The 27,784-nt window shown below is 56.5% G+C and overlaps 12 protein-coding genes across 12 annotated transcripts; 7 read left to right on the top strand and 5 right to left on the bottom strand.

Moving 5' to 3' along the window:
- Nucleotides 1–57: 57 nt before the first annotated feature.
- ACO1O0_006897 (glycosyl hydrolase) lies at nt 58–1,096 on the top strand (the record flags this gene model as incomplete). The annotated part of the gene is made up of 2 exons (XM_083196275.1): nt 58–412; nt 471–1,096. The coding sequence occupies 2 exons, from the start codon at nt 58–60 to the stop codon at nt 1,094–1,096; spliced, it is 981 nt and encodes a 326-aa protein (XP_083047483.1).
- Nucleotides 1,097–1,747: 651 nt separating this feature from the next.
- On the top strand, nt 1,748–3,253 carry ACO1O0_006896 (2EXR domain-containing protein; the record flags this gene model as incomplete). The annotated part of the gene is made up of 1 exon (XM_083196274.1): nt 1,748–3,253. The coding sequence occupies one exon, from the start codon at nt 1,748–1,750 to the stop codon at nt 3,251–3,253; it is 1,506 nt and encodes a 501-aa protein (XP_083047482.1).
- A 607-nt stretch (nt 3,254–3,860) lies between these two features.
- Nucleotides 3,861–4,757, top strand: ACO1O0_006895 (uncharacterized protein; the record flags this gene model as incomplete). Its single annotated transcript, XM_083196273.1, has 2 exons — nt 3,861–4,010; nt 4,134–4,757. 2 exons carry the CDS (start codon nt 3,861–3,863, stop codon nt 4,755–4,757), a joined length of 774 nt encoding a protein of 257 aa, XP_083047481.1.
- Nucleotides 4,758–5,285: 528 nt separating this feature from the next.
- ACO1O0_006894 (DHS-like NAD/FAD-binding domain-containing protein) lies at nt 5,286–6,253 on the bottom strand (the record flags this gene model as incomplete). The annotated part of the gene is made up of 2 exons (XM_083196272.1): nt 5,286–5,872; nt 5,932–6,253. The coding sequence occupies 2 exons, from the start codon at nt 6,251–6,253 to the stop codon at nt 5,286–5,288; spliced, it is 909 nt and encodes a 302-aa protein (XP_083047480.1).
- Nucleotides 6,254–7,365: 1,112 nt separating this feature from the next.
- On the bottom strand, nt 7,366–8,494 carry ACO1O0_006893 (NAD(P)-dependent alcohol dehydrogenase; the record flags this gene model as incomplete). Its single annotated transcript, XM_083196271.1, has 2 exons — nt 7,366–8,271; nt 8,321–8,494. 2 exons carry the CDS (start codon nt 8,492–8,494, stop codon nt 7,366–7,368), a joined length of 1,080 nt encoding a protein of 359 aa, XP_083047479.1.
- Nucleotides 8,495–13,924: 5,430 nt separating this feature from the next.
- Nucleotides 13,925–15,186, top strand: ACO1O0_006892 (concanavalin A-like lectin/glucanase domain-containing protein; the record flags this gene model as incomplete). Its single annotated transcript, XM_083196270.1, has 2 exons — nt 13,925–14,021; nt 14,078–15,186. The coding sequence occupies 2 exons, from the start codon at nt 13,925–13,927 to the stop codon at nt 15,184–15,186; spliced, it is 1,206 nt and encodes a 401-aa protein (XP_083047478.1).
- A 1,286-nt stretch (nt 15,187–16,472) lies between these two features.
- On the bottom strand, nt 16,473–17,141 carry wsc1_1 (WSC domain-containing protein; the record flags this gene model as incomplete). The annotated part of the gene is made up of 1 exon (XM_083196269.1): nt 16,473–17,141. One exon carries the CDS (start codon nt 17,139–17,141, stop codon nt 16,473–16,475), a length of 669 nt encoding a protein of 222 aa, XP_083047477.1.
- A 1,034-nt stretch (nt 17,142–18,175) lies between these two features.
- On the top strand, nt 18,176–19,567 carry ACO1O0_006890 (uncharacterized protein; the record flags this gene model as incomplete). The annotated part of the gene is made up of 1 exon (XM_083196268.1): nt 18,176–19,567. One exon carries the CDS (start codon nt 18,176–18,178, stop codon nt 19,565–19,567), a length of 1,392 nt encoding a protein of 463 aa, XP_083047476.1.
- A 57-nt stretch (nt 19,568–19,624) lies between these two features.
- LRA2_2 (amidohydrolase family protein) lies at nt 19,625–20,743 on the bottom strand (the record flags this gene model as incomplete). The annotated part of the gene is made up of 1 exon (XM_083196267.1): nt 19,625–20,743. The coding sequence occupies one exon, from the start codon at nt 20,741–20,743 to the stop codon at nt 19,625–19,627; it is 1,119 nt and encodes a 372-aa protein (XP_083047475.1).
- Nucleotides 20,744–22,894: 2,151 nt separating this feature from the next.
- Nucleotides 22,895–23,212, top strand: ACO1O0_006888 (uncharacterized protein; the record flags this gene model as incomplete). Its single annotated transcript, XM_083196266.1, has 1 exon — nt 22,895–23,212. The coding sequence occupies one exon, from the start codon at nt 22,895–22,897 to the stop codon at nt 23,210–23,212; it is 318 nt and encodes a 105-aa protein (XP_083047474.1).
- A 1,135-nt stretch (nt 23,213–24,347) lies between these two features.
- ACO1O0_006887 (flavin-containing monooxygenase) lies at nt 24,348–25,178 on the top strand (the record flags this gene model as incomplete). The annotated part of the gene is made up of 1 exon (XM_083196265.1): nt 24,348–25,178. One exon carries the CDS (start codon nt 24,348–24,350, stop codon nt 25,176–25,178), a length of 831 nt encoding a protein of 276 aa, XP_083047473.1.
- A 228-nt stretch (nt 25,179–25,406) lies between these two features.
- ACO1O0_006886 (uncharacterized protein) lies at nt 25,407–27,003 on the bottom strand (the record flags this gene model as incomplete). The annotated part of the gene is made up of 2 exons (XM_083196264.1): nt 25,407–26,547; nt 26,606–27,003. 2 exons carry the CDS (start codon nt 27,001–27,003, stop codon nt 25,407–25,409), a joined length of 1,539 nt encoding a protein of 512 aa, XP_083047472.1.
- Between the last annotated feature and the right edge of the window lie 781 nt (nt 27,004–27,784).

Here is a 27,784-nt window from a genome sequence, read left to right as displayed (position 1 = left end):
TACCTACTGCCTTGGAAAAGAAGTGTATGAATGCCTCATATGTCCCACATCGTCACAATGGCCCTAGGCAAGCTTCTCCAGGCCACTCTCGCTTTCGCGACCCTCTTTGGGTTTGCTTGCGCCTTCACAAACCCCATTCGTAACCCAGGAGGCAGCGATCCCCAAGTGTCATACTCTGCTGGCTGGTACTATCTCATATCTACCGAGTGGGATAACCTTCAGCTTGCCCGAGCTGAGACCATCGATGGACTTAAGACGGCCGAATCCAAGGTCATCTACACGGACAGCAATGCGTCTCGATGCTGCAACGTGTGGGCCCCCGAGCTTCACTACTTTGACGGTACATGGTACCTCTACTACACTGCGGGCGGTTCTGAGAATCTCGACAATCAGAGGTCGCATGTTCTGAAAGGTGTGTATCCGGTGTTCACGAGTTCGGCGGCCATGCCGGCTATGCTGACCATGTTTAGGTGGCGGCTCCCCTTGGGATGATGCTTGGACCTATGCTGGTCAAATGGCGCCCGATTGGGGTATCGACGGCACCATCCTGCGGTTCAATGGCTGGGGCAACTACTTTGTCTACTCGTGCATGACGGGCGTGGACCACCAGTCCACCTGCATCCGCAAGCTCGGCGCCGACCACGTCTCAGCTGGAGACCTCAGCATCATCTCGGAGCCCGACCAGGCGTGGGAGCAGAGCGAGGTCCCCGTGCAGGAGGGCCCCGCGGCCCTCTACTTCGGCGGGCGGACGTACATCGCCTACTCGGCCAACTACTGCTGGACGCCCGAGTACTGCGTCGCGCTGCTCGAGTGGGACGGCTCGACGGATCCTGCTCAGCGCGCGGCGTGGACCAAGTCGAACGGGTGCGTGCTGAAGAGCGCCAACGGCAACTACGGCACCGGGCACAACTCCTTCTTCCAGAGCCCCGACGGCTCGGAGACGTGGATCACGTTCCATGCCACCTCCAAGACTGGCGGTGCCTGCGACGACTCGCGGTACGCCATGGTCCAGCCGCTGACGGCCAATGATGACGGCACGCCCGACTTTGGGGTCGCCCAGGGGTTTTCGTTTGAGTGGCCGGAGCCGAGTGCTTGAGAGAGATCTGTATGGGAAGGTATGCTAGGTACGATAGCCTTGTGCAGTTCTTGGCAATAGAACCTGAATATCAGTCCTTATTGCTGGAGTTCGAGGCTTGCTGCAGTCCCATGGCCCTGGGCCGCGTCTTCGGCAAGTTCCCACATCGTGGCAGGCTAGAAATGATGTGGCAATACCCACGTATCGGTATTCTTTTCCGTTTCGAGTTAGAAACAAGAAAAGCAACCATCGTCGAGACCCGGGGGGGTTGCAACCGTGGCTGCTGAGCCTTGGTTACTGATTTGCTAATGCGGATCATCTAAATGTTTGGTGGCGTCTGGGAAGTAACGGAAGCGCGTTGAGCCTTGATAAGATAAGCAACGTGAGATCGACCAACACGACTACGCGAATGACAGCATTTCCCCCTCTGGTCTCTCCCGTCTCAGCCTGAATTCAACTTTCCTTTCGACAAACACTCTGGCTTCCATTAGCGACTTTTTTCAACACTTGTATTCAAATCGTGCCGACAGTTGTGCATCGTGGGACCCGACACGGCGCCGGATCTCCGCATTCTTCCCTCCCCGTCTCCTCATTCCTCAACTTCTATCCCTCAGCTTCTAGCTCACAGCTGACGTCTCTCATCGCCCTGCCCCCATCTGGAACCACCACAATATGGCCGAGGGCGAGCCGGCCGACTCATCATCCGCGACCGTCTCCAGCGCCGATGGCGAATCGGAGCACCCGGGACCAGGAGCATCACCATGGCCAGAGATGAGCGAAGTTTTGTCTCCACATGGGGGGTTTTCAGATTCCGGGGAGGATCACGATTTGGAAGACGATTTTTACCAAGACTTTCTGGACGAAGAACAAGGACTCCCCCCCTATGATCCATTTTACGACCCGTTTTTCGACCTTGATTCAGACTTCGAGGAGGGACGGGTCAGGTGCTGCCCCGATTGCAATGGCTTCTGCCACCAACGGGAGGACTCTGCATCTTCATCTGAGAGGGAAGATGAAGACGCCGGTTATGAGTCTGACGGTTACAAGTCTGTCTGCGAGGACGAGTCAGCCTCGTTTCCACAGTTCAACCGCCTCCCACCGGAGCTCCGGTGTCGCATCTGGGAGATGTACTGTCCCGAGCTGGTCATGCGCAGCCGCTTGTTGGACTTTGAAATAGGGGGGAAACCTCCATCTAGACCTACTCTCCACCCGCCCGTTGATCCTAGCGATTATGTTGTCTACCAAGGGCCCTCGCTCAAGGCATCGACAAGGAGGATCAGGAAGGTCCTCGCTGTCCATCGGGAGTCCCATGCCCTTGTCACCGGTGTCTTGCCTGACACACTGGCCTTCCGATGGGCCTCTAGCCAACCGACCTTAGGTCCTCGCCGCGCCACTGCGCTGGGCACCGGGGTCACTCTGGGCACTGGCGTCGTGCGTTTTCATAAAGAACACGACATCGTCCTCTTCGCGGGGCTACCATTCTGGTCAGAGCGCTGGGAGAACCAGTCGACTCAAATGTCGCTCGAGGGCTTTGCGGACAAGATCCAGAACGTGGCGTTTTTCGCCAGGAGGCGTTTGGGGTTCGAGGAGACCCAGGACTGTCGCATGACGCTGGACAACCTACCCCACCTGAAGAATGTCTTCTATTGCAACTCGTGCGACACACATACTATAGACGATATGCGATGGCTGGCGCAACCGTCATGCCTTGAGCGAACGGTCTGGCGCGTCGACGAGTACATGGGCATTTTCACTCCCGAGCTGTACTGCTGGCCCGACCCGGCCAAATCCTCCGAGTGGCGGGTCCCTCGTCGCGTAGCCCGGGTGGTTCAATTGCTGGCGCCGCACGCGGCCGAGGCAGGGTGGAAGCTTCTGCCGATGCTCTACTTTGAGGGAAAGGAGGATATGGCGATGCGGGACGAGATTGTCAACCATGCGCGGGTGACCCAGGCGAGAGCGCAAGAGGCGCCAGTGGCCAAGGAGAATGACTCCCTGGACGAGCACGATGAGTCTGACTCAGATTCCGGTGATGATTCTGACTCTGATTATTCCGACTTTGCCGACGGCCCCGTGGGCATGATTCCCGTCCCCGAGTTCCTTGGGAATGATGCCCTTCTGGAGTACATGCTATTTGGGCCGTTAGGAGGCCCCGGGCTCGACGATTTTCCTCCATTCTGAGCTGGCACTCATGGTGTTCCCTTGGTATATTTGCTATTTGCATACTGTTCCGACACGATGGAGCAATCACTTTTGTTGCATTGAGCATGGCAGGCATTGGGGGGGTTTTGACTTTCGGGACTGGTAAAAGTTGTTTTGGCACACTTGTCGCTATACTCCGCCGTATATAATGGGTCATGGCTACCTACGATTGTGTCATACTTGATTTTATGTGTATGAATCAATGTAGCCATTCGAGTGGTGCATAGCTAGGCTTGGCTCAATACCTAATACGAAGATACAATATTAGACCTCAAACATGTAATGGCTATCTTATCAAGATACCTTGTATGCGCATTCTCAGGGGCATGGAAGATATTCACGGGAGGCACTGGAATAATAACCCACCGTAGCCGGGGACTCTAGCTGACGAGCTCTAGCGTGATGCGTCGCGACGCGACCTCTTCAATTCATCAAACCGATCATCTCAGCACTCCGGACTTTGTTCCAACCCATCAATTCAAGGTTCCGTCGAGGTTGCTGCCCCTAACGAACCCTTACGTCAACTTTTCAGTCGTCTTCTTAGCTCATCTCTGGCCGTCGATAGAAAGACGGGCTTACGAACGACATGGCGCGTTACACCGTGAGTCCCGACGTTAAACGCTTTCTCCCGGAGCTGGAACCCATCCTACAAGACTATGAGTGGTTCAACGATTGGGACCAGGATGAGGTTCGCTCAGACATGGCCCATCACTGCCGCAAAGTTCGACGGGTCACTGTGAGACCTAACGAGTATGGGTGCACAAAGTCCAACGGGGATTCATGTTTTCCACAGTTCACCCGCCTACCCCCCCAGCTGCGCGGGCGCATCTGGCACCTGTATTGTCCGGAGTTTGCGTAGTCGTCTCGTATCCTCGAGTTTGACGTTGCCGTGGTGCCAGGTGGGCGGGACTATACCGTCTACAACGACTGCGGCCTCAAGGAGGCCACCAAGCGGGTCAGGACGCTGTTGGATCTTTCCATAGACGTCGTGGCCGAGGAGTGCCTCATCTTCCTGGACTACTTCCCACATCTGAAGAACTTCTACTACTGCCTCTGCAGAGGGGACCTGCCGTGGGAAAGCACGACGTGGTGCGCAGCGCCAGGGGTGATGCGCTGCGAGTCGGCGACGGTCCACGAGCTGGCCAGCGGCGTCCCCACAGCGTCCCGGAGCCTGTTCTGCCGGGCGACGCCGGAGCTGATGGGCCAAGAGGCCAAGGTCCCACGCGGCGGGATCATCCGGGGCGCCTCGGCCGCGCTGCAACACAAGAGGGCGCCAGAGGACGAGGGGTGGAAGCCGCTGCCGATGGTGAGCTTCGACGGCAAGAAGGCCATCACCATGTACGACGATATTGCCGGGGGAAAGGTGCCGCGCTGTCGAGGTAGGGCGGCGGCTGGAGGTGATGGGAGGGAGGATCGGCGTACGCGGATCATAGTGGGTAGGTCTGATCGTGGGATTTTCAAGCTGGACGAGAAGGAGATATGAGAGATGAGTCTTTCATCGGCTTGGAATCCTAGGACACCGGGTGATGACCGCTCCTGGGGGCGGTGGAATAGCCCCGATCAGTGACTTGAGGTTCAGGGTCATCCAAGTCACAGTCCCCGCCCACGGTGGACATCTTCGGAGGCGACGGGGTATGAGAAATCATCATTAAGGTAACCAATGAGCAAAGCGAACTTTTCCATGCCTGCTAGGATATTCCATGCATCCTGTACCCTTAGAGGTCCACCTCCCAGCCCTCGTGTCATGTACTGGATATCACCGTGGTAGTAGTCTACGCTCAAGAAAAGTACCTGATCCAATATTAACCCAAGCCAGAAGCGCGACCCGTTCCCTGTTTGCCCGTGTATGCCCCCGCCCCCAACGTGTCCCAGCAAAAGTTAGAGAGAAAGAGAGATTTGATTGCAGAGAAACGCGCCAAGAAAGAATCCCAGCCGACCGACCGAGTATAGCAAGCAAGAAAGCAAGCAACACGCACACGTATATGTATATGAAGGTATATATATATCTCTTTCATTCCATCCGGAAGGAGCCGTCCGCCTGCAGCTTGCCGATGAGCGGCTCCAGGAGGACAGGCAGGGCCTCGGCGGCGTCGCGGGCAAAGGCAAAGTCACCGGGCTTGACCTTGTACAGCTCGTCCTCCTCCTCGGCGCGGGGGTCAACGATGACGACGCGAGCCCCACGCCGGCGGGCCTTGTCGATGTAGGAAGCGGCCGGGTAGACCTGGGCGGACGTGCCAACGACGAGGATCATGTCCAGGCGGCCCTCGCCGAGGAACTGATCCGCACGGGCCAGGATGCCCTCGTCCAGGCCCTCGCTGAACCAGACGACACCGGGGCGCTGCAGGTCGGTGTTGCACTGGGGGCACTTGGGCAACTCGTCCTCGGTGACGTGGTGGATGCGGTGGTAGGGGTCGAGCAAGGGGTTGGGCTCGTTGTTGGGCATGTCTACCGAGGCGGGCTCCAGGGCCGGGCAGAAAGGATCGTCAAAGTTGTCGTGCTGGATCCAGTCGCAGGTTGGGTTGGCGCACTTGATGTCAAAGAGGGACCCATGGAGAGGGAGCAGCTGGGGGAGGGGATGGTCCGCCCGCTGCGAGAGGTCTGGCATCCGGTGTTAGCACAAGAGCAAAAGGGGCAACACATGGGGCCACTCGACATACTATCCACATTCTGGGTCAGGCACATGAACTTGGGGCCCATGGCATGAGCGAGGGCTGCCAGGGCGCGGTGGCCGGGGTTGGGGTGAGCGCGGAGGGCGAGATGCCTCCGGTAGGCGTAGAACAGCCAGACAAGCCCCGGGTCGGTTCGAAAGGCGCGCATGGTAGCCAGCTCGGTGGCCGGGAAGCTGCGCCAGAGACCACCGGCGCCTCGGAAGGTTGGCAGACCGGAGGAGGCGGACAGACCGGCCCCACAGAGAGCGAGGACCCGGCGCGACGAGCGGAGGGCGGTGTGGAAGGCGTCGACGTCGTTGTGGCGCGGCATCTTGGCTGGAGTCCTGGAGTCCTGGATCGAAGGATGGCGGGATCGCTGGATCGCTGGATCTCGGAACCGAGCTCGGGGTCACTGGCGCGAGGGCATGGGGGACCTCCTGTGAAGGGGAGGGGGGAGGTTGTGAAAATGGACGTCGGGACTAAAAGATTGGGGAGTGAACAGAGAGAGTGTGAATACGAGTCCATGTGAGAGGGAACCCCAGAGGGGACCCCTCTGTCCCCTCTGTCTCCCCCTCCAGGACCCTCCCTCCTCGAAGACCCTCGAGCCGCGAGCGAGTGGCGGTTTATTACTGTCCACTTCTCCAGTTTGATGGCTGTCACACCCGCACAGGGCATCGTTGCCACGCTGCACCCGCAGCTCGTAGCACTGTGGAAGGGGCTTCGGGTGTCCCGAGCGCACCCCGAGTGCACCCCGAATGCACCCAGAGCGCATCGGATTGCATCGCGATCCATCGCGATGCGCGACTGTCGGGCGTCGCCTGCGCTGGCCTGCGCTGGCCGAGGTATCTAGCAGCGGCTTGCATCCTTTCCCCGTCTCTCGCTCGCCTGCAGGCCTCCAGCTAACTTACTCGTCGCCTCATGTTGCCGCCTCGGGCCCCTCGCTTGACCACCAGTTGACACTATTAGTACTTCGTACGTAAAGTCCTGCTATGTAGCATGTACTAAGGTACTAATCAAAAATCGACGTCTCAGGCGACGGGAAGAGGGAGCGGTATCCGGCGAGAGACAAAGAGAGCCAACTTGGTTAAACGAGCCGCCTGGCAGACTGGGACTAGCCGAGATCGGATAGGGTTGTCCCTCGCAACTGCCACTTTTTTGTGAACCGTCTTGATCAATTGGCAACCACAAGCAAGCATAAAACCACATGCACCTGCTGCTCCACCTGCCCGCAAAGACCTGCATGTCGCCCAGCCGTCTCCCACCAAGAACGCCCCGTCGACTACCAGCCATCGCCATCCACACTCATAATACTCGGTCTGACACAAGGATGATAATACCAGGCTGCCTTGGTAGCTGGGAAACGAACTTTTATCAGCGGTCTAGTCCCCTCCCGCCTCTGCTATGCTATGTGCCATGTACATAGGCGTTCCTTGCCACCATCTCTCAGTTGGTCAGGACGTACCGGAATCGGGCCTTGCCTGCACCCATATCCAGTATGGCCTCGTTGGCCTCTGTCATCGGCCGCGTTTCAATCCAGAACTTGGCCTCTGTCCGGGCCGCCATGTCAAGCATTTCTCGCATCTCCCCCGGAGATCCAATGGACGACCCTGTGAAGCTGGCACGTCGAGAAATAAGCAACCCTGCAGGCAGCGTGAACTGGCCGTCATCCGGGCTGCCCACCTGGACCAGCACGCCGTCTCGACGAAGCAGACCGATGTAGTCCAGCATAGGGGCCTTCACCGATGAGATGGTACACACGACCAGGTCCAGGGTACCGCGGTGCTTCTTCGCCCAGTCCTGATCATCATCTGTCGCAATGTATTCATCCGCGCCCATCTGCAGCACCTCGCCTCGCTTGGCCGCCTTGCGTGAGATACCAACCACCTTTTCCGCCCCCATGGCCTTTGCGAAGACGACACCAAAGTGACCTAGACCGCCCACGCCCACGATGCCCACTCGTTTGCCCGGCCCGCAGCCGAACTTGCGCAGCGGCGAGTACAGCGTCAGCCCGCCACACAGCATGGGTGCGACCTGCTCCGAGGCCAGGCCCTCCGGAATCTTGACCACAAAGTGCGATGGGCAGCGGTGGTAGTTCGCGTACCCGCCCATCGACTTGCCCCCGTTGAAGTGTTTGGAGTTGTATGTCACCACCATGTCCGGGCAGTACTGCTCCAGCCCAGCGGAGCAGTCCTCGCACTTGCCCCGGGGGAGACGCCCCAGGCAGGAGTCACTCTGTGCGCCGACACCGACGCGGTCACCGACCTTCAGACCGCCTTCTACCCGCGAGCCTGCACGGACGATCTTGCCGACGATCTCATGTCCGACACACACGGGGTAATTTGCTGGGGCCTGCACCTGTCAGTTCATGGTGATGGCAAGACATGGGGCGTCGTCATACCCAGCCGCTGCGCAGGGTGTGTATGTCGGTACCGCAAATGCCGCTATGTGTCACCTGGATATCCACGTCGGTCTCCTCCCATGGCTTCGGCTCGAACTCTCCCCAGACCATCTTGCCATTGACCGAGTCCTTGTTGTGGCCCAGCCAACCCTCGAACTTGTAGTCTTGTGCCATAGTGCCAGTCGTCTCAACTCCTGTTTCCGTTGTTACTAACGAAGGGCTGATGATGCTGAGAAGCAAAGAACGCTCTCGAGCAAGGGAGAAGAGGGGGAACTAACGACCCCTAGCAATTTCATGCGGCCTTGTGTGCTTTAACTCCGCTGCCCCAGCTTCTCCACGTCGAAAATGACATGACGCAACCACATTTGACGCTTTCAAGTCTAATAAGCTGTCCGGTTATCATTATGAGAGCCAGAACCCCTCCTAGGACCCCACCGAGAGACCAGGTATCGTGACGTCTGCGGGGTAGGGGATGGGGATTCCGAATGTGGACTAGATATCCAGCGGTCCAACGGTGCCAGCGGTGTTAACGATAGCGGTGGCTTCGCATTATACCTGCTTACTTCCTTCGTCCAGTATAGAAATATTGCTCAGTGTACTTCGTAGCCTCGCAACTTTTACATATCGTCGGGTGAGCAGTTTACCTCGGCCCCACCACCGTTCATCCCCCTGGCGGACAGTTGATGTACACTAATGAGATTACGGCTCCGGCAGTTCGAGTCCAGTATTATTCCTCCAAGGTTTTAGATAACAGTTCTTGAAGATTATATGGGGAAGCTCATGTTGGCCGATTTCGCTCCCAGTGTTGTGTCTTCTATTCGCCATTGACTCCTAGGGCAACAGTAGTGGGGACTTCCAACGCCGTGAGATTTCATACTAGGTAGATTTCACAGCGCCAGTACTTATGTTCGTTACTAGAACATGGAATTGTCATCTTTAATTATGATGATGATGGTATATACAACACCTCTCCGAGGCTGTCTGCTAATTCTCCATAACCACCAGTGGCTAACGACGATTTTCCTTTCTCACAGTCGGCAAATTAGTATCTTGATTGTAGAAGATGAATTTTATAAAGTGTTCCTTGATATTCTGAGTATTCATAATACAGTGGCGGTCGAGTAGGCTGTCCGGGTGAATCTGAGACTGCACGTGAAGAACAATAGCCGCTTATAAGACATGGAAGGGTTAGGAGACGACACTAAAGCACCACGTGGAAGAATATCTTCCAATTTTGAATCTCGTCGTGGGTGCGCCGGCTTAACCCACGCGATAGATTCTGGTTGACGTCTTCCGTTTCATGCTGGCCCCCTAGACAAAGTGGTGCGGTATGCGGTACGTACAGCATAGGGCCCTGTTTGTTACGCCAAAATTGCACCAGGGGCACTGTTTAAGAACATATAGGTTATAGGGGCCTACATTGCCAGATGTATTGCAAAAGTAGACCGCTCTAAATGTGATCTATCATTGTTATAGGCAGTGCTTATTTTTGACGTCCTCGATGCGGTAGGGATATGTAAAATTCGGCGCTGGAGTTACTAGGGTAGATTATGTAGTCCATCCGTGGCATGCTTGGTCCTGTATACTAGACCGGCTGGTCCCATGATGATGGACACGGCCTTCCCAGCTCGATTCACTCCGGCTTTGAGGCTATCGTCTTCCCAAAAAGGTGGGAGAGTCCTCACGGCTGTCCTTTTCATGTCTGATACATAAACCTAGCTGTGGTGAATGGAAGTCAGTCACATGGTGACTCTTCCCTACTTTTGTTGGCTACTTCGATTCTTTGGCCCCCTTTGGCCCTTATTTTTCCCGTCTATGGGGGTCCGGATCTGAAATTACCTCAACCGTAGGTCAATTGCAACAAGTTTACGTTTCATCAACCGATTCACTTTTGAGCGAATGATTTAGCATCGTGTACAAGCGGTGCTCCCTTTCCTTCCTGGATATCTCGGATCTTCTCAATACTTACGTGGGCGACCTGTTTTTGTGGAGACGATTAAAAAGCGTAGATAGTGTCTCTAAAGGGTATTGAGATCTTCCCCGACCGCCTGAAAGATCTTGGCTGCTTAGGAAGGAATCTATGGTCTGTCGAGAGCCCGTCTAACACCTTCCGCCGTCTCCAAAAACGGGGGTCGCCCGCGTAATAGTAGATGAGCAAAGTTGATGGCAAGTACAAAAAAGTCGAAAAAGTAAGATAGGGATCGATGTGAAATCCCATGAGCTCATCTGCGACCAGAGAGGCCACAAGGTCAGTCGAATTCGCCCCGTCTAGATTTCCCTACCTCACCTTTTCAGGAGGGACTCTAGAATACGCGACTAGCTACCAATACTCCGTACGAGTACACCGTGATTAGAAGTGAACACAATTGGATACAGCTACGGAGTTTGGGCTAATACCTGCCGTTATTGCTTATCACTCGGAAGGGCCACTCTCCATGGAATCAGTTTGCGCAAACTCTCAAACAAGTGAACAGGCTGAATATGACCACCAGCGCGCAGATCCTGGGCGTCAAGCAACCGAAAATGGTATGACGGTGAGACAAAACGTCAGAACGGCCAGTATGTGTGTGGGTGGGTCAAGGAAAATAAGGGTAACCTGTCTGACACGGTCAAACAACTTGGCGGCGTCGCATCTAAAGGACTTGATGTAAATGATGCGCTATGTGAGACGGTGAGAGAGTGACGTGAAGTCGCAAGGAGTCGTAAGTTGCATGGCGGCTGAAACGGGGCAAAAGGTGATTATCCCAGCCGCCCGCATAGAGACTGTGCTGGACCTGCAAGCAGAATAATGCCACGTTTGGTGACTATTATGCAGGGTACACAGAGTCGCCCATATTAATACTAGTACTCTTCTTTTTCGGCGGATCTTTGTTTCGAATGTTGGCTGGCTTGTCGAAGGGGCTGGTTGGCTGACGCTGCCATGCTGAGTCTCATGGTTGCGACAGATTTGGGTTCCATATGAGTGATTTCGATTTGAGCATTGAATATGTGGTTTCATACTCAATGAATGAAGTGGGATTAGTAGTGAATAGCTTGAAAGATGATGTCCCCTGTTGAACCGAGGTGACAAGCACCCCAAACTCTAAGAGCACCCAGTGCCACAGTGGCGTCGTTCTGGCGGAATCTGGGGATGGCGGTTCTGGAAACGGACGGGACGATGAGGCAAAACGGGCCGGGTGCAACGGTGGCAGCTGCTAACCAAAGTCTGCCAATTTTCTACGCATCTCGGTCGACTCGTGGAGCGAAAGAACGAAAGCCTTGCCAGACTTACATTTGGACGGGCCGTTCCAGAGTCCAAAAAAGTCTCTTGACGACGCGGAATGGATGGTAGTATTAGCATTGGGGGGCTGATGATGTGGCGCACTGCAACAAGTCTGCGCCGCGTCGTGGTGTCTCGGTGTGCCCCGGATATACCGTCTGGCTGGGAGGCTGGGCCGTCCTGAGCGAGCGATGGAGCATCATGGGGCCGCGATGGGGACGATACGCCGTACTCGTAGGGCTGGCCCTGTGACGTCCACCCGTCACCCGTGCGCGGGAATGCCGTTCCAAAATTGCAACCACTTGCTGCTGGCATTTGCGTGTTTGCCATCCAGTGATCCATCACTAGTGGACGAGGCCTGCGCGGGCGCCGACGAGGGGGGCTAAGTCATTTCGCACAGCCCCGCGCAATACGAGCAGTCGAGCAGTCAGCAGAGGCCACGGCGACGCTATTCTGGGCGCTGCCCAAGTGCCAGGTGTGCATGAGTCGCCAGGTTGTTGTGGCGCCAAGCATACCAAGCACACCAAGCACACCACGCACAGCCAGCAACCGAGTGAACCGACCTGGTCGGTGTGGTGGTGTCTCTCTCTGTCAGCAACTCGGCGCGACACGGGAGGATGGATGGATTCGTTGTTTCTCGAGTGTTGGAGGATTCCACCGATCGGCGCCGCTGGCTTGTTGCACTGATGCTGATCATGGGGAATGGTGCCCATCTGGCTGTTTCATGGACTGTCAGCGCGGTGCCAATACCTGTGGCCGTGGTGCAAAAGGTTTCGGGTCGACGGCGCGCGAGACAGTCGTCTGGCGTGAGTCGGCGCGAGTCGCGTCGCAGAACTGGCAGCCTCGGCCATTCTTGCGGATGGACGGCACCCGGTCCATGCCCAATCCGGCCGAGTGCAACAATCAAAACTAAAGATCTCACGGGACCGAGACCACTTTCTGGCGTGTGCTGGTGCCGCTGGTGGAGCATTACGCAATCATCACCATTCATCAACCTCGTCTTGGTCGTCCTAGGGCGATAGGCACCTTGGCGTCGTCGACACTATCGACAGCCATGCCACCAGAGACAAATCCCCTCTGCCGAGTGAAAAAGAAAGGCATTTTTCCAATTCCCACAATGACAAACGGACGATGTGCCTGCCCTTGAAATGAGCGCCGTAATTTTATGCTGCAGCATGGGTGTGCATGCAGGCGACAGGCGTCGTCTTCCTGTCTTACCACAGTGTCAACACAGGCATTCCTTCAGTCGCCAGCCAGTGCAACGTTTGGGAGAGGCACGGTCTGTTGGTGGTGGTGGGCCACCCAGTCGGGCGCCCAACCCTCACGCCGCTCCCCCAAAATACAGCGGGCTGGAACTATCGTGCTTGGCGCGCCAAAGGGGGCGCGGACAGGCAAACCAGAGCCGGGACGAATATTACTTCCCAATCAACACGGCGTCATCAATACGAATGTGCCCGTACCTCAAGACACCCATGCCGGGAATGCGAAAAACAGTGGTTGTCTCGGCGACTCATGGCGGTTAGCCGTTGGTTGAAGGCTTCCAGGAACCAGCAAATGGCAGCCTACTCGTAGCCCCCAGAGTGGGAGCAGGTCGTCACCGTCGGACAAAGGCAGCGGGGCCAGGGTCTCATCGCTGGTCCCTCAGGATCGTTTCCAGGAGGATAGGAGCGGGCCTAGGCGAAGGAAGACTTGGGGCGCGCCGGGGGCTGGGGCTAGGGGGAAACCAGGGGAAGACCACAAAGGGACGCAAAGGGGGTCCTCCAAGGCTTGGCGGTCGGGGAAAAAGCCGGCCACAGCCAATCATGGGTGGCGCCGCTTGGCTCGCAGCCAAAGACAGCAACTGGCCAGGTACGAGCGTAGCGAGGCCAACCGTCCAACACGACCCACGACCCACCCATTTACCCTGCCTACCCGGCAAGTGGCAACTTGGGAGCCACCTGCACGCACCTGTACACAGTGGAGGCCGCGCGCCCGTCGTAGATCGTCCCGAAGGCACCTCTGCCTGGGCACCATCGCCTGACGGCCCTCCAAGCCCATGGCTGGCTGCTGGTCCTGGGCCCCCCTCCAGCGCCGAGCACAATAAAACATGACGGTGCGCTCGCTCACATACCCGGCCCTCCTTCCTCCTCTCCTGCCCACCTTCTATCCAAAACCTCTTGCCTGGCCTGACCAGTCACTTCCTTTTCCTTTCACAACTTCATCGTCTCTCGCTAATCAGCAGCCAGCACTCTCTCGCTTTAGTGCCTGCTCGATTCCCATCGTACTTGCTTCTATTTCTGCAAACTGCTTCATCTCACCAACCATCGTCTTCCACTCAAAAGCCTCGGTAATCACACCAAGACATAATGTTCAGCAAGGCTCTCAGCACGGCCGTGGTGGCCCTCGCCGCCACGCGCCTCGTCTCTGCCCAGACTTTCACCGACTGTGATCCCCTCGAGAAGAGTATGTTTGAGTATCATGGTGGCACTTTGTGACCCTTTTGCTAATACTGTGCCCAGCTTGCAAGCCTGATCCCGCTTTCGGCAAGAATGGCGTTGACTGCAACCTGAGCCAGGGCGAGTGTGATGCCTTCTTCGCCCTCGATGGTACCACCGTCACCTACGATGAGCAGGGTGCTCTCTTCAAGATTGAGAAGGAGTCCAATGCCCCTACCATGGCCACCCACAAGCGCATGTTCTTCGGTATCCTCGAGGTCGAGCTCCAGGCCGCCGAGGGCCAGGGTATCGTCACCTCCGTCGTCCTCGAGTCGGCTGATCTCGACGAGATCGACTGGGAGTGGGTTGGCGGCGACAACGCCCAGGTCCAGTCCAACTACTACGGCAAGGGTGACACCACCACCTACGACCGTGTCGAGTACCACGACGTCGATGGCCCTCTCACCTCTAGCCACGTCTACAAGGTCGAGTGGACCTCCAAGGCCATCAACTGGTTCATTGATGGAAACCTCATCCGTACCCTGAACTACGAGGACGCTCAGGGCGGCAGCCGCTTCCCCCAGACCCCCATGGAGGTCAAGATCGGAACCTGGGTCGGTGGCGGCAAGAACTCCCCCGAGGGCACTGTTGAGTGGGCCGGTGGCTACACCGACTTCTCCAAGGCTCCCTTCAACGCCTGGTACAAGTCCATCAAGATCGTCGACTACGCCGGCAAGGACACCCCCTCCCAGGATGATATCAAGGAGTATGTCTGGACCGACAAGACCGGCAGCTGGGAGAGCATCAAGGTTGTCAAGGGTGATGGCTCTGAGGAGGGTGGTGACAATGACGACGACAAGGAGGAGACCACCACCACCAAGCCCAAGCCCAAGCCTACCAAGACTGCTGAGCCCACCACCTCTGCCGAGCCCACCACCTCTGCCGAGCCTACCACCTCTGCTGAGCCTACCACCGAGGAGCCCACCACCACCCCTGAGCCCACCACTCTGGAGAGCACCGTGAGCACTCCCGCTCCTTCCACCACTGCTGAGGAGACCAATGCCGAGCCCACCTCCACCCCCACCGCTGCTCCCTCGGAGAAGCCTGACAATGGTGCCGCCGGCGTCGTCGCCTCGTTCGGCCGCCTCGCCGCTGCTGGTGTCGCCGCTGTCGTGGTCGCCCAGCTGCTCTAAGCCCGCACCTAACCTGGTTACGCCCTGTTTCTTTTCACTTCTGGATGTACAACTTTTTGATCACGAAAGGAAATAGCATGAAATACCCAAGACCAGCATGTGGTGCGCGCGCGCGTGGTGCAAGGGGGACAAAAGGGGGTGCGCATTTTAATTATACATAACACCCATCACGAATTCAAGTTGTTTTGCAGCCTCTGCTTTGGGCGTTTCTGGATGGAAATGCATTGGTTCGGATACCAAAGGGTGTCGGCTGTTGGTCGACACGCAGATATATTACATTAATAGGCCCGTTTGAGCCCCGCTCGGTTCCAGGCTCCTGGGCCTGCGATGGAGGACATTTAAGATAGATGATGCTTAGAGCATGAACGACGGTTGAATTGATTTTGATTACCACATTTGGCGATATCTCTAATCTTTGTGGATAATGTTGATGTCATCGTAATAAACCCATCTTACTCCTATTATTCCATCGTATATTGGACGCCAAGACCCATGCTCACCCATGCTCACCCACGGTCATTCACGGTGCGTGTTGGGCCAACGAGAACAGGCCACCACCCATGGACTCATTCACGACAAGCTACGTTGGTCATTTCACCTGAATGGGGGCCCCGGCAAAGACATGTGCGCTGACGAGGAGGACCTGTGAGATGCAGTGATGGGAGTTAGGGGGGTAGTAGTATTTAATATCATGGCATTGGTAGGAGATGAGCTGCGTGACTCACGGCGGGTTTGGGGGCCAACTTGGCGCAACCGAATATTGGAAAATTGACCGGTTCACGACGCGATGAACCGAAAGTTGCGTGGTTCGATCAGGCGGGCAAGGCCAAGGTCGAGGGGGCTGAAAGAAGAGTCCGGGCAGGGGGTGGACTCGGACAGCCAGGACTTCCAAGAGGTCCATCCATAATGGATTCTGTAGGGCTGGGCTAACGTAACTTTTGTTTCCTCCGACACGTTTTGCAAAGTGGTGATGGCCCGCCGCCACATTCGTGCCAGACCCCCTGAAATCCCTGCTATTCCGGTGGAAGCTGATGGCCCCTTTACACGATGCAAACACGATTATTACAATGTACAGAGTACCAGTCGACAGTATCCGTATGGCGTCCTTATTTGTTGATACAATATTGAACAAGACGGTGCTCTATTCGGATCACACGCCCACCGCCATGGTCCCTGGAACCGTTCTTCGTTTTTCTTGGACACGGGGCCGCTGATATTACCAGTTGCTTCTTTTGTTGCTGCCCAAGCCCAAAGAACTTATTCCATCATGGGTGAGAGACCCGACCTTAGAGATAGGCAGCACCGGCCACAGCAGCAGCAGCGCCGAAGATGGCGGTGCCGAGAACGGCGGCAAAGTTGAGGCCGGCGCTGCCATTGTCCCCATCCCCAGTCTTGGACGGAGGCGCTGGGGTCTCGGTGGCGGTGCCCGAGGGCACTGGGGTTGGCGTGGGGGAGGCGGGAGGCTCAATGGTGGATGGCTTGGGGCTCGCGGATGGGGTGCTGGTGCCAACAGAGTCCGACTTGACCTCCTTGTCCGACCCATCCCCCTCCGAGTGGCCCGGATTCATATCCACACCCAGGTTCCAGACAGAGTAGAACCCCGGCTCGGTGCGGCCCCCGCAGGCCTCGGCCCCGAACCCGGGGCACGGGAAGTCGCATTTGTCGTCCTCGGCGAGGGAGTCCTCGGGCGGGTACGCCTTGCCGCAGTAGCAGTCGGTTTGGTGGAGCGCCATGACGGTGTAGCCGTCCTTGGCGCAGGCCTGCCGGCAGGGCCCGGAGGAGAGGAACTCGGGGTTCTCCGAGGCGATCTCCATGCCGCCGGAGCTGGAGAAGCACCCCACCGAGCTCACGGAGCCGGGCTGGGGCGTCGAGGCTGGAACCTGCGTGGCAGAGCGAGCCTGTGCGGCGCCGGCCAGGGCCAGCGCGCTGGTAACGAGCGATGATGTCGACCGCATGGTGGGTTACGTACGCGTAGGGTCGTTGGGGAAAAAGAAATGTAACGAAAGAACCGAGTAATATTACTCTTGTAGACGTCGAGTCGGAGGGAGAGCGAGAGAAGCAGGCAAAGGAATGTCAATTGGACGAGAAGGTGTCAGCGAAGAAATGTATTGTTCTGGGGTGTAGACTCTTTAGATATCACTAGTATAGCTCCGTCTCTAGCTCGGCGGCCCCGGCTTTTCTGTTCGTTTCGGGGTTATGCTGACAGCCCAAGATTGAAGTCCTTTTGCTTGCCAGGGATATTAATAAGAGTCTCAAGGGGGAAACCACGGATTTCGATCCTTGTATCCGAATGATAATTGACGCATGTAAACATAGTTGTCTTTCATTGTTGTAGTATTATCCGTGTGCAAGAGAGACCACCCATCGTCAAGACTCCATATAGTAGCCGCTTTTTACTAGCGAAGTCTGGCTGTTATTCCATAATAACCCTACGAGTGCTTCTGGTAGAAAAGAAAAATCACCATAATTTGCACTTGGGGCGCCTGGAGGATTTCACACTACGCAGGGCTTCCCTGGCCAATATGTTGTTGGGAGATGAAAGCTTAGAGCTGACTGCTGTGCCGCTTTCGTGCCTGGGTATGTCGATTATTGATCTCGCCATGTGCAAAACAACGGCGCACCTGATGATGATACAATAGTTTGGTAATATCTACCGTGTCCATCATAGTCTGGAGTACGTAGTATTATGCTGTACGTACGAGGTAGTATACAGTAAATATGGCATTGTTACATACATAATACTTAGGAGAGGAATAATCCTGCCAGCGAGGCTTAGCTGCACTGCCACCAAAGATGGTGAGATCTTCCAGGGGAAAGCCAATCACACCTTCACACCTCTTGGACATGCGACCCCGGCAATTAACCCGATGGCCTGACCTTGCTTGATGCTGATCTGCGGCCTCGGCGATACCTCTTAAGTCTTGATGGCCTCCATAACGGGCCCAAGCTGCGTCTTGTACAGGTTCTCAGTAACATACAAGTACTCAACATGCCGATTTCCGCGACGTCCTTGATCCTGGGCATCACTCTTCAGGATGGAAAGTCCGTGTACCGCCCCGGCGACACCATCGTGGGATACGTCCACCGCAAGACTCCCCTCGTCACACCCAATGCCTCCATCAGGATCTCGCTGCACGGGAGGGCCGCTCCCTGGGCGGGGGCAGATGCGGCTCAGGCGAACATCGGGTCCTACGGGCCCGGTGGTAGCGCGCCCTTCCAGTTCCTCGACAGCTCCAGGAACTCGCAGACCATCCTCGAGGGCCCGCTCCATATTCCCCGGGGGCTCACCGAGCCCCAGATGTGGCCCTTTGCCATCACCATCCCCATCCACGCCGACCACCCCCCCTGGAGCCCCTCCTGCGACAAGCTGCAGCCGCTCCACGACGACCTGAGCCTTCCCACCAGCTGCGCGGGGGGAGACCTCGAGGAGTACAAAGTCGCCGTCGACTACTGGCTCCAGGCCGAGCTCGACGTCTCGGGCGACCGCGAGTCCAACAAGACATACACCACCACCCAGGGGCTGGGCATGGTCGGCCGCAGCGTCGAAGACGGACCCAGGCTGCAGCACGCGCGGTTCTTGCGCTCGTTCGGCTCCCCGCGCCTGGTGCCGGGCATGCAGGACGCAGGGCCGTCGGTAGGCTACCGCGTCAAGAACTTCTTCGGGGCACCAACGCACCCGGTCTTCTGGTTCCACGTCGAGGTCGAGGCCCCGGCCGTGGTGCGCGTGGGCGACGACGACCCGGTGCCGTTCCGCGTGCGCGTCGTGCCCCTGTGGGAGAGGTCGGGTGCCGCCATGCTGGGCGTCGCGCCGCGGGTGACGCTGGCCGGGCTGACGGTCAAGATGGGCAGCCTGTGCGAGGTCAAGTGCGAGGGCCGCGACGGCACGATGCGCAGGAGGAGCTATCTCGGAAGGGACAAGGTGATCGAGTGGCAGGATGCGGCTGTCGAGATCCCCTGCGGCGAGAAGTGCGACTTTGTCGACGTGGGCAAGGCCATCGGCCTACGGATGAGCTACCGCGACGTCCTGGGGCCCGGAAAGGGGGTGTTGTCTGCCGAGCCGGTGGTCCACGACTTGGACATCTACCATCTCATCGTCTGGAGACTGCAGGTCGACGTGGTGGGAAAGGAGCTCGAATGCCGCAGGGTCCAGCGGATTGCCGTACTGCCCCCGGGCGGCCCCGAGCCGTATTACATGGAACCCCCACCGCTGCCGCTGCCGCCGCCCGAGAAGGGGGAGGACTCCAAGGAGGAGACGTGGATCCGGCCTCCCGAGGAGCCTGACGCGCCTCCCAGCTTCGAGGAGGTCCAGAGGGAGGATAGGGAGGCGGGGCGTGTGGCCCAAGGCAAGCAGGTCGACAGAGGCGGCCAGGGGACTAGCTAAGCAGGATGGATGGATGATGATGTGTATAGTATATGTCGTCTTTCAAAACGCCAAGTATCAACACCGCTCATCCAGGTACACCTCCCTCGCCGTCCCCGAGAAGATCCTCGCCGTGTGCTTCCCGCCCAGGCCTGCGGCCGTGCACATGCCCTGGACGACCTCCTGCCAACGACCCCAGGCGTTGTCGTTGTCGTCGAGGAAGCCCACGGTGCAGACGGGCCAGTCGCTGCCGAACAGCATGCGCCGCGGGCCGAAGGCGTCGAGGATGACTGTGAACCACGGCTGCAGGAACTCGGCCACGCGCAGGGGGTCCTGCGACCTGATGGCGTCGGACGTCTCGGAGAAGGCTCCGGAGAGTTTGATGTACGTCTTGGGGAAGCTGGCCATGGCTGCTATCGCGGCGGCCCAGGCTTCGAATGATGGGTCTGATGGCCGCGCGGGATGTGTTAGGTCTGGCTTGAGGAAGTGATCTATACTCTGGTCAGCGGGAGACGACGGAATCACCTTCATGGACAACTCACCGATAACAATGGTCACCTGGTCAACGTCGCTCACACTGTCACGGGACAGGGCAACCAGCGCAGCAGCGTCGTCGAGCTGGCTCTGGCCTCTGCGGTGGTAGTCGACACAGAGTTCAAATAGGAGACCCCGTCGCCCAAGCAACTTCAGACTCTCGACAAACTCGCACCTCGTCGCCGTCTGGCAGGGCTTGTCCTGCAGCAGATACCGGAAGCCCCTGACCTTGGGCCACGCCGACCCGCTGGCCTCCCTGGCCTGCCCCAGGTACCGCTCGACGACAGCCGGCCCGCTGGGGATGGGAGCCCACGGGATGATTCCCAGGCACAGCTTCGAGTCCTGTGGCCCGTGTCCCTCGCCTGGACGCGGCTCCCCGAGGGCCACACGGCGCAGCCAGCTGGTCTCCTGGAGCGGGGCGTGCCATCCCGAGCCATCGGCCTGGCCGGACTCGAGGTCGTGCTCGCGGTTGGCCTCAACGACGACGAAGCCTAGCAGCGAGGGGCCTGATGCCTTGATGGCCTCACGGTACTGATCGACCGAGTGCTGGCCGGAAAGGGGGTGGTCCTGGCTGATCCAGGTCATGGTGCTGGTCTCTGAGTCCGGGTACAGGTGTACGTGGGAGTCGATGATGGGGATGACTGGCCGCTGTGTGATGGCCATGGGTGCGGTCTGGCCTCTAGGATATAAAGGCTATACGATGTTGTTCGGGAGGATAATCCGTTGTTTTGTGTCTAGGACTCTGCGTACATGTAGCTGAAGTTCGTATCAATTACACCGTGGATCAAGATGGGAGCATTTCATGGTTAAGTATAAGGGGCCTCCGGTCTGGATTTCCCCGACCACCCGAATGGAGGGACTGTACCCGTACTATTTCCAAGTTCCACCGACCCCTCAAGGCCTGAATTAGCCATGTTCCCACGATTCTCGAGTTCTGGGCCCAATGTGTGGTTGGTGGCTTCTTGCGTCACCGATTTATGCGAGCCAAGGAGCCGACGGATAATAGCCATCGGGTAGTTCGTGTGGGTTGGGCAACTCGAAATTAACCGCACTCCACAGCCACCGAAATCGAAAGCAACAATGCCAACTACTCCGTACGGAGTACGTATTATTAGCTGGTAAGTCCCCCACCTGTAACGAGATACCTGACTTTCTTAGAGCCCTCAACTGTGACTGCAGGAGAACCCCTCAATTGTAGGCTTGTAATACTTCCGCAGCCAGCCTTGTCAAGAGGTCCGCGCCAGAAGCCCGCAACAACTCAAACAAAGCTTTACCTTCTAATTCTAAAAGACTGTCCATAGTTCGAAAAGTCCCCAGCATCCCCTATATAGGTTGCAAACTCCCAAAGCAGCAAGTCTCCAGCGTCGTAGCTAGCGTCATAGTGAAATATACTCGCCACCAATGTTAAGAAACCCCTTAGCTAGACTACGGCGTTGAGGAGCATATGTCTAGGTCACTTTGACCGAACAGTCCCTGTCAAGATACCGTAACAGCTGTAATAAGCCTTCAGACATAGCAGACCCAGGGCTCCTAGATTCGAACATGGCCCTGTGTGCCCAGAGGCCGGACCTACCCTGTAGCGACAACTTGGCTCGATGCAATGCAGGTAGTGATGAGAAGGATGCTGAAGAGGTAGCTGAAAAACAGGGGCCAATGTAACAGCAACCAGCTATATGTATATCTTGGCGTCTTTCGCAACTCCCACCTCAGTATAACAATATGCCCGTAGACTGTGTGGTGTTGCGAACCTATGACTGCTCTCCCACGATACAAATCACTACCGTGCCTCGTTGCGGCTGACACCCAGAACATTGCGAGCTGCCAGTATTGGCTAGCGAATACCTAAATATGTGCAATGCGATGCAACATCTTGCACTTCCTGGTGCATGTATATTACATGGTACCACAACGCCCGGCGGCGAAACGAGCCAGCTGCCAAGGTGCCCAGGGACCAATGGGCCTGACTGACTGATTTAACCTTCTTTTTTTTAGTTCTCACAGATGCATGCTAGCAGACGCAAGGGGTAACAATGGTGTCTTGGATTCTCGGTGCGTAGTACTGCGGCTGATCTACAAAGCTGAGATTGAAGCCTGGGGAGAGCAGGGCGGACGAATCATGTACTGAAGAGGCACAGCCGGACGTATAAGCCGGGCATGGAATTCAGAGGCCAAGACATCGCATAGCCAAGCAGTGGTCACATGGAGAGGAATGATGTTGGTTCTTAATCGACCTGAGAAGGCCATTCAGCTGCCTGTTTGGCAACACAATTTTGCACAAAGTACAGTACACATTGGATTTCGGTCGGGATACAGAACAAAAGTCGATTAGAACCCGCTTGGGTTGGCGAGATGACTCAAGTCGTATCATTATTGTTTTGGGGTTTGTTACAAAAGAATACGCATGTTGTCATTGAGGTATCACAGATCTGCCCAACATATGGCCGATTCACGGATACCTGCAGTACCAAGCGTCCTTCGAATCTTGCATAGTAGTAGCACAGCCTGGCACAGAGTACGACCACGTGTAGTCAGCTCAACCCAAATACAGATATGATCAGACCAGCTGGGAAGGATAGTTTCAGCTTGAAAGTTGGGTTGCACAAGATTCCTAGAAGTGCGACTTACGAGTTATACGGACGAGTACAGTAGGGAGAGACGCCTTCCTATGTCACTGTGCCAGGCAAGAATAGTACTCAATGGCCGTCTATAAATTGCCCCTTGATCCCCTCAACCTGGCCTCAATTCAAACCTCATCAACCCACTACAACTTCCAATACATACCCCAACCTACCCAGCTCCAATCCACCATCAACAATGAAGATCCCAACCGTCACAGCCATCCTCCTCCCCCTCCTGGCCGCCTCCAGCGCCAACGCCTGGGAGCTCACCGTCTCCTACGCCGAGGGGGGCTCCATCACATCGCACGGCACGACCAATTCGGGTTGCGTCAACTACGGCCTCGACGACCGCGGGCGCAAGGTCAACAGGGCCAAGTTCAAGGACAGCCTGCTCGCCGACACGTTCGAGCTGTACACGCAGAAGAACTGCGAGGGCAAGGTCAGCTACCGCAACGGGGAGGGCTCGCACAAGGTGTCCCCGGCCAGGAGGATCCAGAGCTACAAGGTGTACTAAGCTGCGGGGCGAGAGTACCTACGTCAGGGGGGTTGGGATAGGAAGGGGGGGGGGGGGGGGAGACCTGAGGATGGACAAGATTATGATGTGGATGTAAGGAGTCAAGAAGGAGTCTGGGTGTTGCCAGATAGATACATCCACAGTACTAGGCCTGATTCTTCGTTCATCACACTTGATCTATGACCGATTTCATGCCGGCAGTGGTATTTCTGATGAAATAATCCGATTTAGGAAGAGAGGGAATGACCAGAAGCAGTGAGCCAATCTGGGGGAGAGGACGTCGGTGAGGCCCGTGAACTGGACACGCATCTCCTCGGTGTACCATCTAGGACGGGCATAGCACCTCCTAGGCTCTCCTATACTTAGTTAGGCATGTTGAATGTTAGTTGCTGGGAGTCTTTGGCAACACAGGGAAGCTCTATGATAGGGAGACAGACGGGTTGCTTACCTTGAGTCACGACTCAGCATGCTGTCCCACCATTGTATCTTGATTCCTCTACCTTTCCAGGTACATGTGCCCGGTTCGGTGGGAATCATCCTCTTCGCCTAACTTTAAAACGAGACTCGAATACTTCCACACCGTGTCTGGTTTCGCGGAGAGTTCCGAGCCTACATGCCATTGATGCCCGACTGGCTCATATTAGAGCCCTCCCATTTGCCCCATATCCAACGGCTGGTAGCCCGTCAGCTGCCTGGATTCCGACAAACCTTGCCATATTATGCAAGGGCTGAAGGCTTCCCCTCATCTCTGCCGTAGATAGTGGAGGGCCCGATGCGACTTGGGACGGCATCTCCCACGCCCCGCACCTCTCGGTCTTGCTTGGGGAGTTGGAAATCTGGATCATGCATAGTAGTAGACTGGGGACCACTACCCGGATTATCTTCTTGCTCCCTGAGCCTTCCACCGCGGCTAATTCACATATTTGACTTTAGTTGGCGACATTGCAACGCTCTGGCATCAACTCTTGCCCACCCCTTTTCTTTCCCCAGTTCGAGGTCTGTGGTCTGTCCTCGGGGGATATAGAAAGGATATGATATCCCGTGTTGGGCTTAGACCGTTCGACCATTTCCCCCGACATATTTTTACTCTTTAATTCCACTCCTAATAGTCTCTGAAACCAGCACTGTACAAGTCATGGCCGTCCTAGACGTCATCGACGCCCTCATCGTGGGCGCCGGCTTTGGCGGCGTCTATCAGCTCAAGCACCTCCGCGACGCAGGCTACCGGGCCAAGCTCGTCGACTTTGCCTCTGACTACGGTGGTGTCTGGTACTGGAACCGGTATCTGGGCGCACGTGTCGATAGCACTATCCCGCACTACGAGTTCTCAGACCCAGACCTCTGGAAGGGCTGGTCCTGGACCCAGCGGTTCCCCGGCGGCGCCGAGCTGCGCTCCTACTTCCGCTACGTGGCGGAGAAGTGGAATCTGCGCTGCGACACCGAGTTCAACACGTATGTGACGGGAGCGATGTGGGACGAGGATACTGCGACGTGGACTGTCGTCACGCGCTGCGGCAAGATGTATCGCGCGCGCCAGCTGCTCCTCAACACGGGCGTGTCGGCCGAGCGCCACACGCCGGACTGGAAGGGCATCGACAAGTTCCGCGGGACGTGGTTCCATCCCTCGTACTGGCCCAAGGAGGAGCCGGACCTCCGCGAAAAGAAGGTCGCCGTCATCGGCACGGGGTCGACGGGCGTGCAGCTGGTCCAGGAGCTCAGCCAAGCGGCCAGCGAGCTTGTCCTCTTCCAGCGCACGCCCTACATGGCGCTGCCCATGAAGCAGGCACAGTACGACATCAAACACAGCAAGAGTGACGCCAGGGAAGAGGAGCACGGGCAGGCCATCCCCCGGAGCCGGTACCCGGCGCTGTTCGACGGGCATATCAGACAGTACGGGATAAGCATCTTTATCCTACGGCAGTCTTTGTACGGTATGCTGGCATGTCAAATTCAGGGGCTGAGATAGATCGCGTCCCCAAGGCTCGTCCTAAAAATGAGGTATTCCAATGTCTACTCTGTGTTATAGGGTATATGGGAAGTAGGGTTAATGATGAGGATTGGGGTGCTGAATACCTAGTAAGCAATGATGCCTACTGCCCTGTAAGGGCCGGAGGACCTTAAAGCTGCCTTTCGATAGAGAAACCCTAGTACAGCGTGGCATTTTTTGAGTATTTATGCGGTCCTAAAACGACACTCAATCCAATCTATCAAACCAAATATACTCTTCGATGCCCGCCTCCAGATGAAGGCCCATCCTTACCGCCTTGCCGCCGCTCAGTTCAAATTCCGCCCTGAAGGGGATATCACCACCGGTAAACTCATCGGCGAGATGGGCAACAAACTTGGTCTGGTTGCAGACGTGCGAGAAGGACAATTCAAAGCCCATTGAGCGATCTTTGGCATCGATGAACAGTCGCCCCTCCTTGATCTCAACCTTCATCCCGTGGTAGCCCAGGTTCCAATAGTCACCCGTATAGGCGCCCAGGGGTGTTTCAAGTGGCTCTGGCTCTTTGATACCGGGGCAGAGGCGTTTCTGTACTGTCTCGAGATCATCGTCATCGAACTCGCCCCCTCCGAGCTCCTCTTCGACCTTGTTCCAGTCCTCACGCTGGTCCTTCGGCACTTCGAGCACCTCGTCAATCAGCTCCTGTGCCAGGACGAACGCAACCTCCCACGCCGAGGAAGCGTTGCCAAAGATGACGGCACCGAATTTGAACTCGGGCAAGAAGAAATGGGTTGTTCCGAATCCTGAAATCATTCCGTCGTGGCTAACAATCAGGCGGCCACGGTACCAACGGAGCTCCCACCCGGCAGCGTACAAGGTGGGAGAGGTATGGGGACTTTGGTGCCTGTATTCCGGATCCTGGAATGACCGCGACCTGATGAGACCCTTGTACAGCCCCTCCGTGAATGGCGCCTCGCGGTCCATCATGGCCTTGACGTATTTGATGTAGTCGTTGACACTGGTGATTACGGATCCCGCCCCCTGGGCTTCCGGGGTCGAGGGATTCTCCCAGCCCTTGTACTCGCCCGACTCCTTGTCCCAGAAATACCCAGGGGCGATGCGGTCGCCCAAGCCTCTGGCGCGAGCACGCGACGGCTGCACATTGGACGAGTCCATGGCCAGGGGTTTGAAAAAATGCTCGTCGAGGAAATCCGGGAACTCGAGTCCGCTGATCTCCTCCACGAGGTCGGTGGCCACGGTGTACATCATGTTGCAATACATGTACTTGGACCGTATCGGCGCTGCGGGTTGCAGGTTGCGCAGGTTTCTGGTCACCGACCTCGGCGTATCTGGCTCTTTGGCTCTCTGTCCCATGTAAGAGTTGTCATGCCTGCAGCGCCGAGGTCAATTTTGCGTAGAAGCTCAACATGGTAATTACATGTACTCACGAGGGCATTCCCGTTCTGTGGCTAAGAACATCGTCGACCGTCACGCCGTCCGTCTGCTCCTGGGTGGGCATGACGAAATCGCCGGGCAACAGACTCGACATGGCCGCTTCCCACTGAACCTGGGGGTATTTCTCATCTTCGACCAGGAGGCCGACCGAGGCCGCCGTCAAGGACTTGGATGCTGACGCAATATCGAACAAAGTGTCTGCTGTGCATTCCCTAGGCGGGTCTAGAGATGCCCACCCGTATCCAGCTGAGGTCACGGTGCCATTGCGAACTGTCGCAATGGCCAGGCCAGGGACATGATGCCGCTGGAGGAGGTCTTTGACGTGGGCGGTGAACTCGGGCGTGTTGAGCAAGTCCATCTCATCAGACTCGGTAGTCGTCTTTGATGCCATAGTAGGATTCATTGAGGATGCCAAAACATCGAGTTCATGAAGGACTCGTGGATTTCAAATACATTATATAGGTATTGGTTTTGCGATGCTATCCGCACTCTGATGGTGACTCACTCGCCGCTGTGACTCGTCCAGACATACATACATACATTGATCTATAGTGGCTGAGCTGTGAGAATCGCAAGATGCAACCAAACACACAACTCCCAGCACACATCCCATGGTCGTTACGTTGAAGCTGGATGACTCCCAGGGAGAATGATGGTGTTGTGCAGTTGTATTTATAAAGCTAAATTGGCGCAAAGACCAGTCATTATCCAACAAGTCCACAACGCCGCGTATCCCAACCGCGTATCCTAGTACTAATACGGTTGGTTCTGGTGCAACATAATAGTATTATGTAGGCCCAAGTACACAGCACACATCACCATTTGCCTCACGTCTCACGTCAGCACAAACCTCGCGTCCCACACGGTTAGTGCTGCGGTCGCGGCTCAGTAGGCCCACTGACCGCTATTTAGTACTATTGAAATGGCTGAGTGGACCTACCTTGGCCTGATGAGAAATGAGAAACAAGTCTCTAATTGCCTTGGCGCCAAACAGAGCTCGGGGAATAAAGAATGGGCAGATGAAATAAGACACCAAGTCGTAATGTTACGGGCGACGGACCGAGTCCATCTATAACGTCGTCGATATCAGTCCCAACCAGCCAGATTTATCGTATCTGATAGGTGGACATGTGGCTTATATCACTGGGCTTCGCTAATCTATATAATATATT

The sequence above is a fragment of the Amphichorda felina genome (genome assembly GCF_050947745.1).
Source record: "Amphichorda felina strain 45539 chromosome Unknown scaffold_7, whole genome shotgun sequence".
NCBI lineage: Eukaryota > Fungi > Ascomycota > Sordariomycetes > Hypocreales > Bionectriaceae > Amphichorda > Amphichorda felina.
The sequence above is the reverse complement of the archived record's forward strand: the minus strand, read 5'-3'. Positions and strand labels throughout refer to the sequence as shown.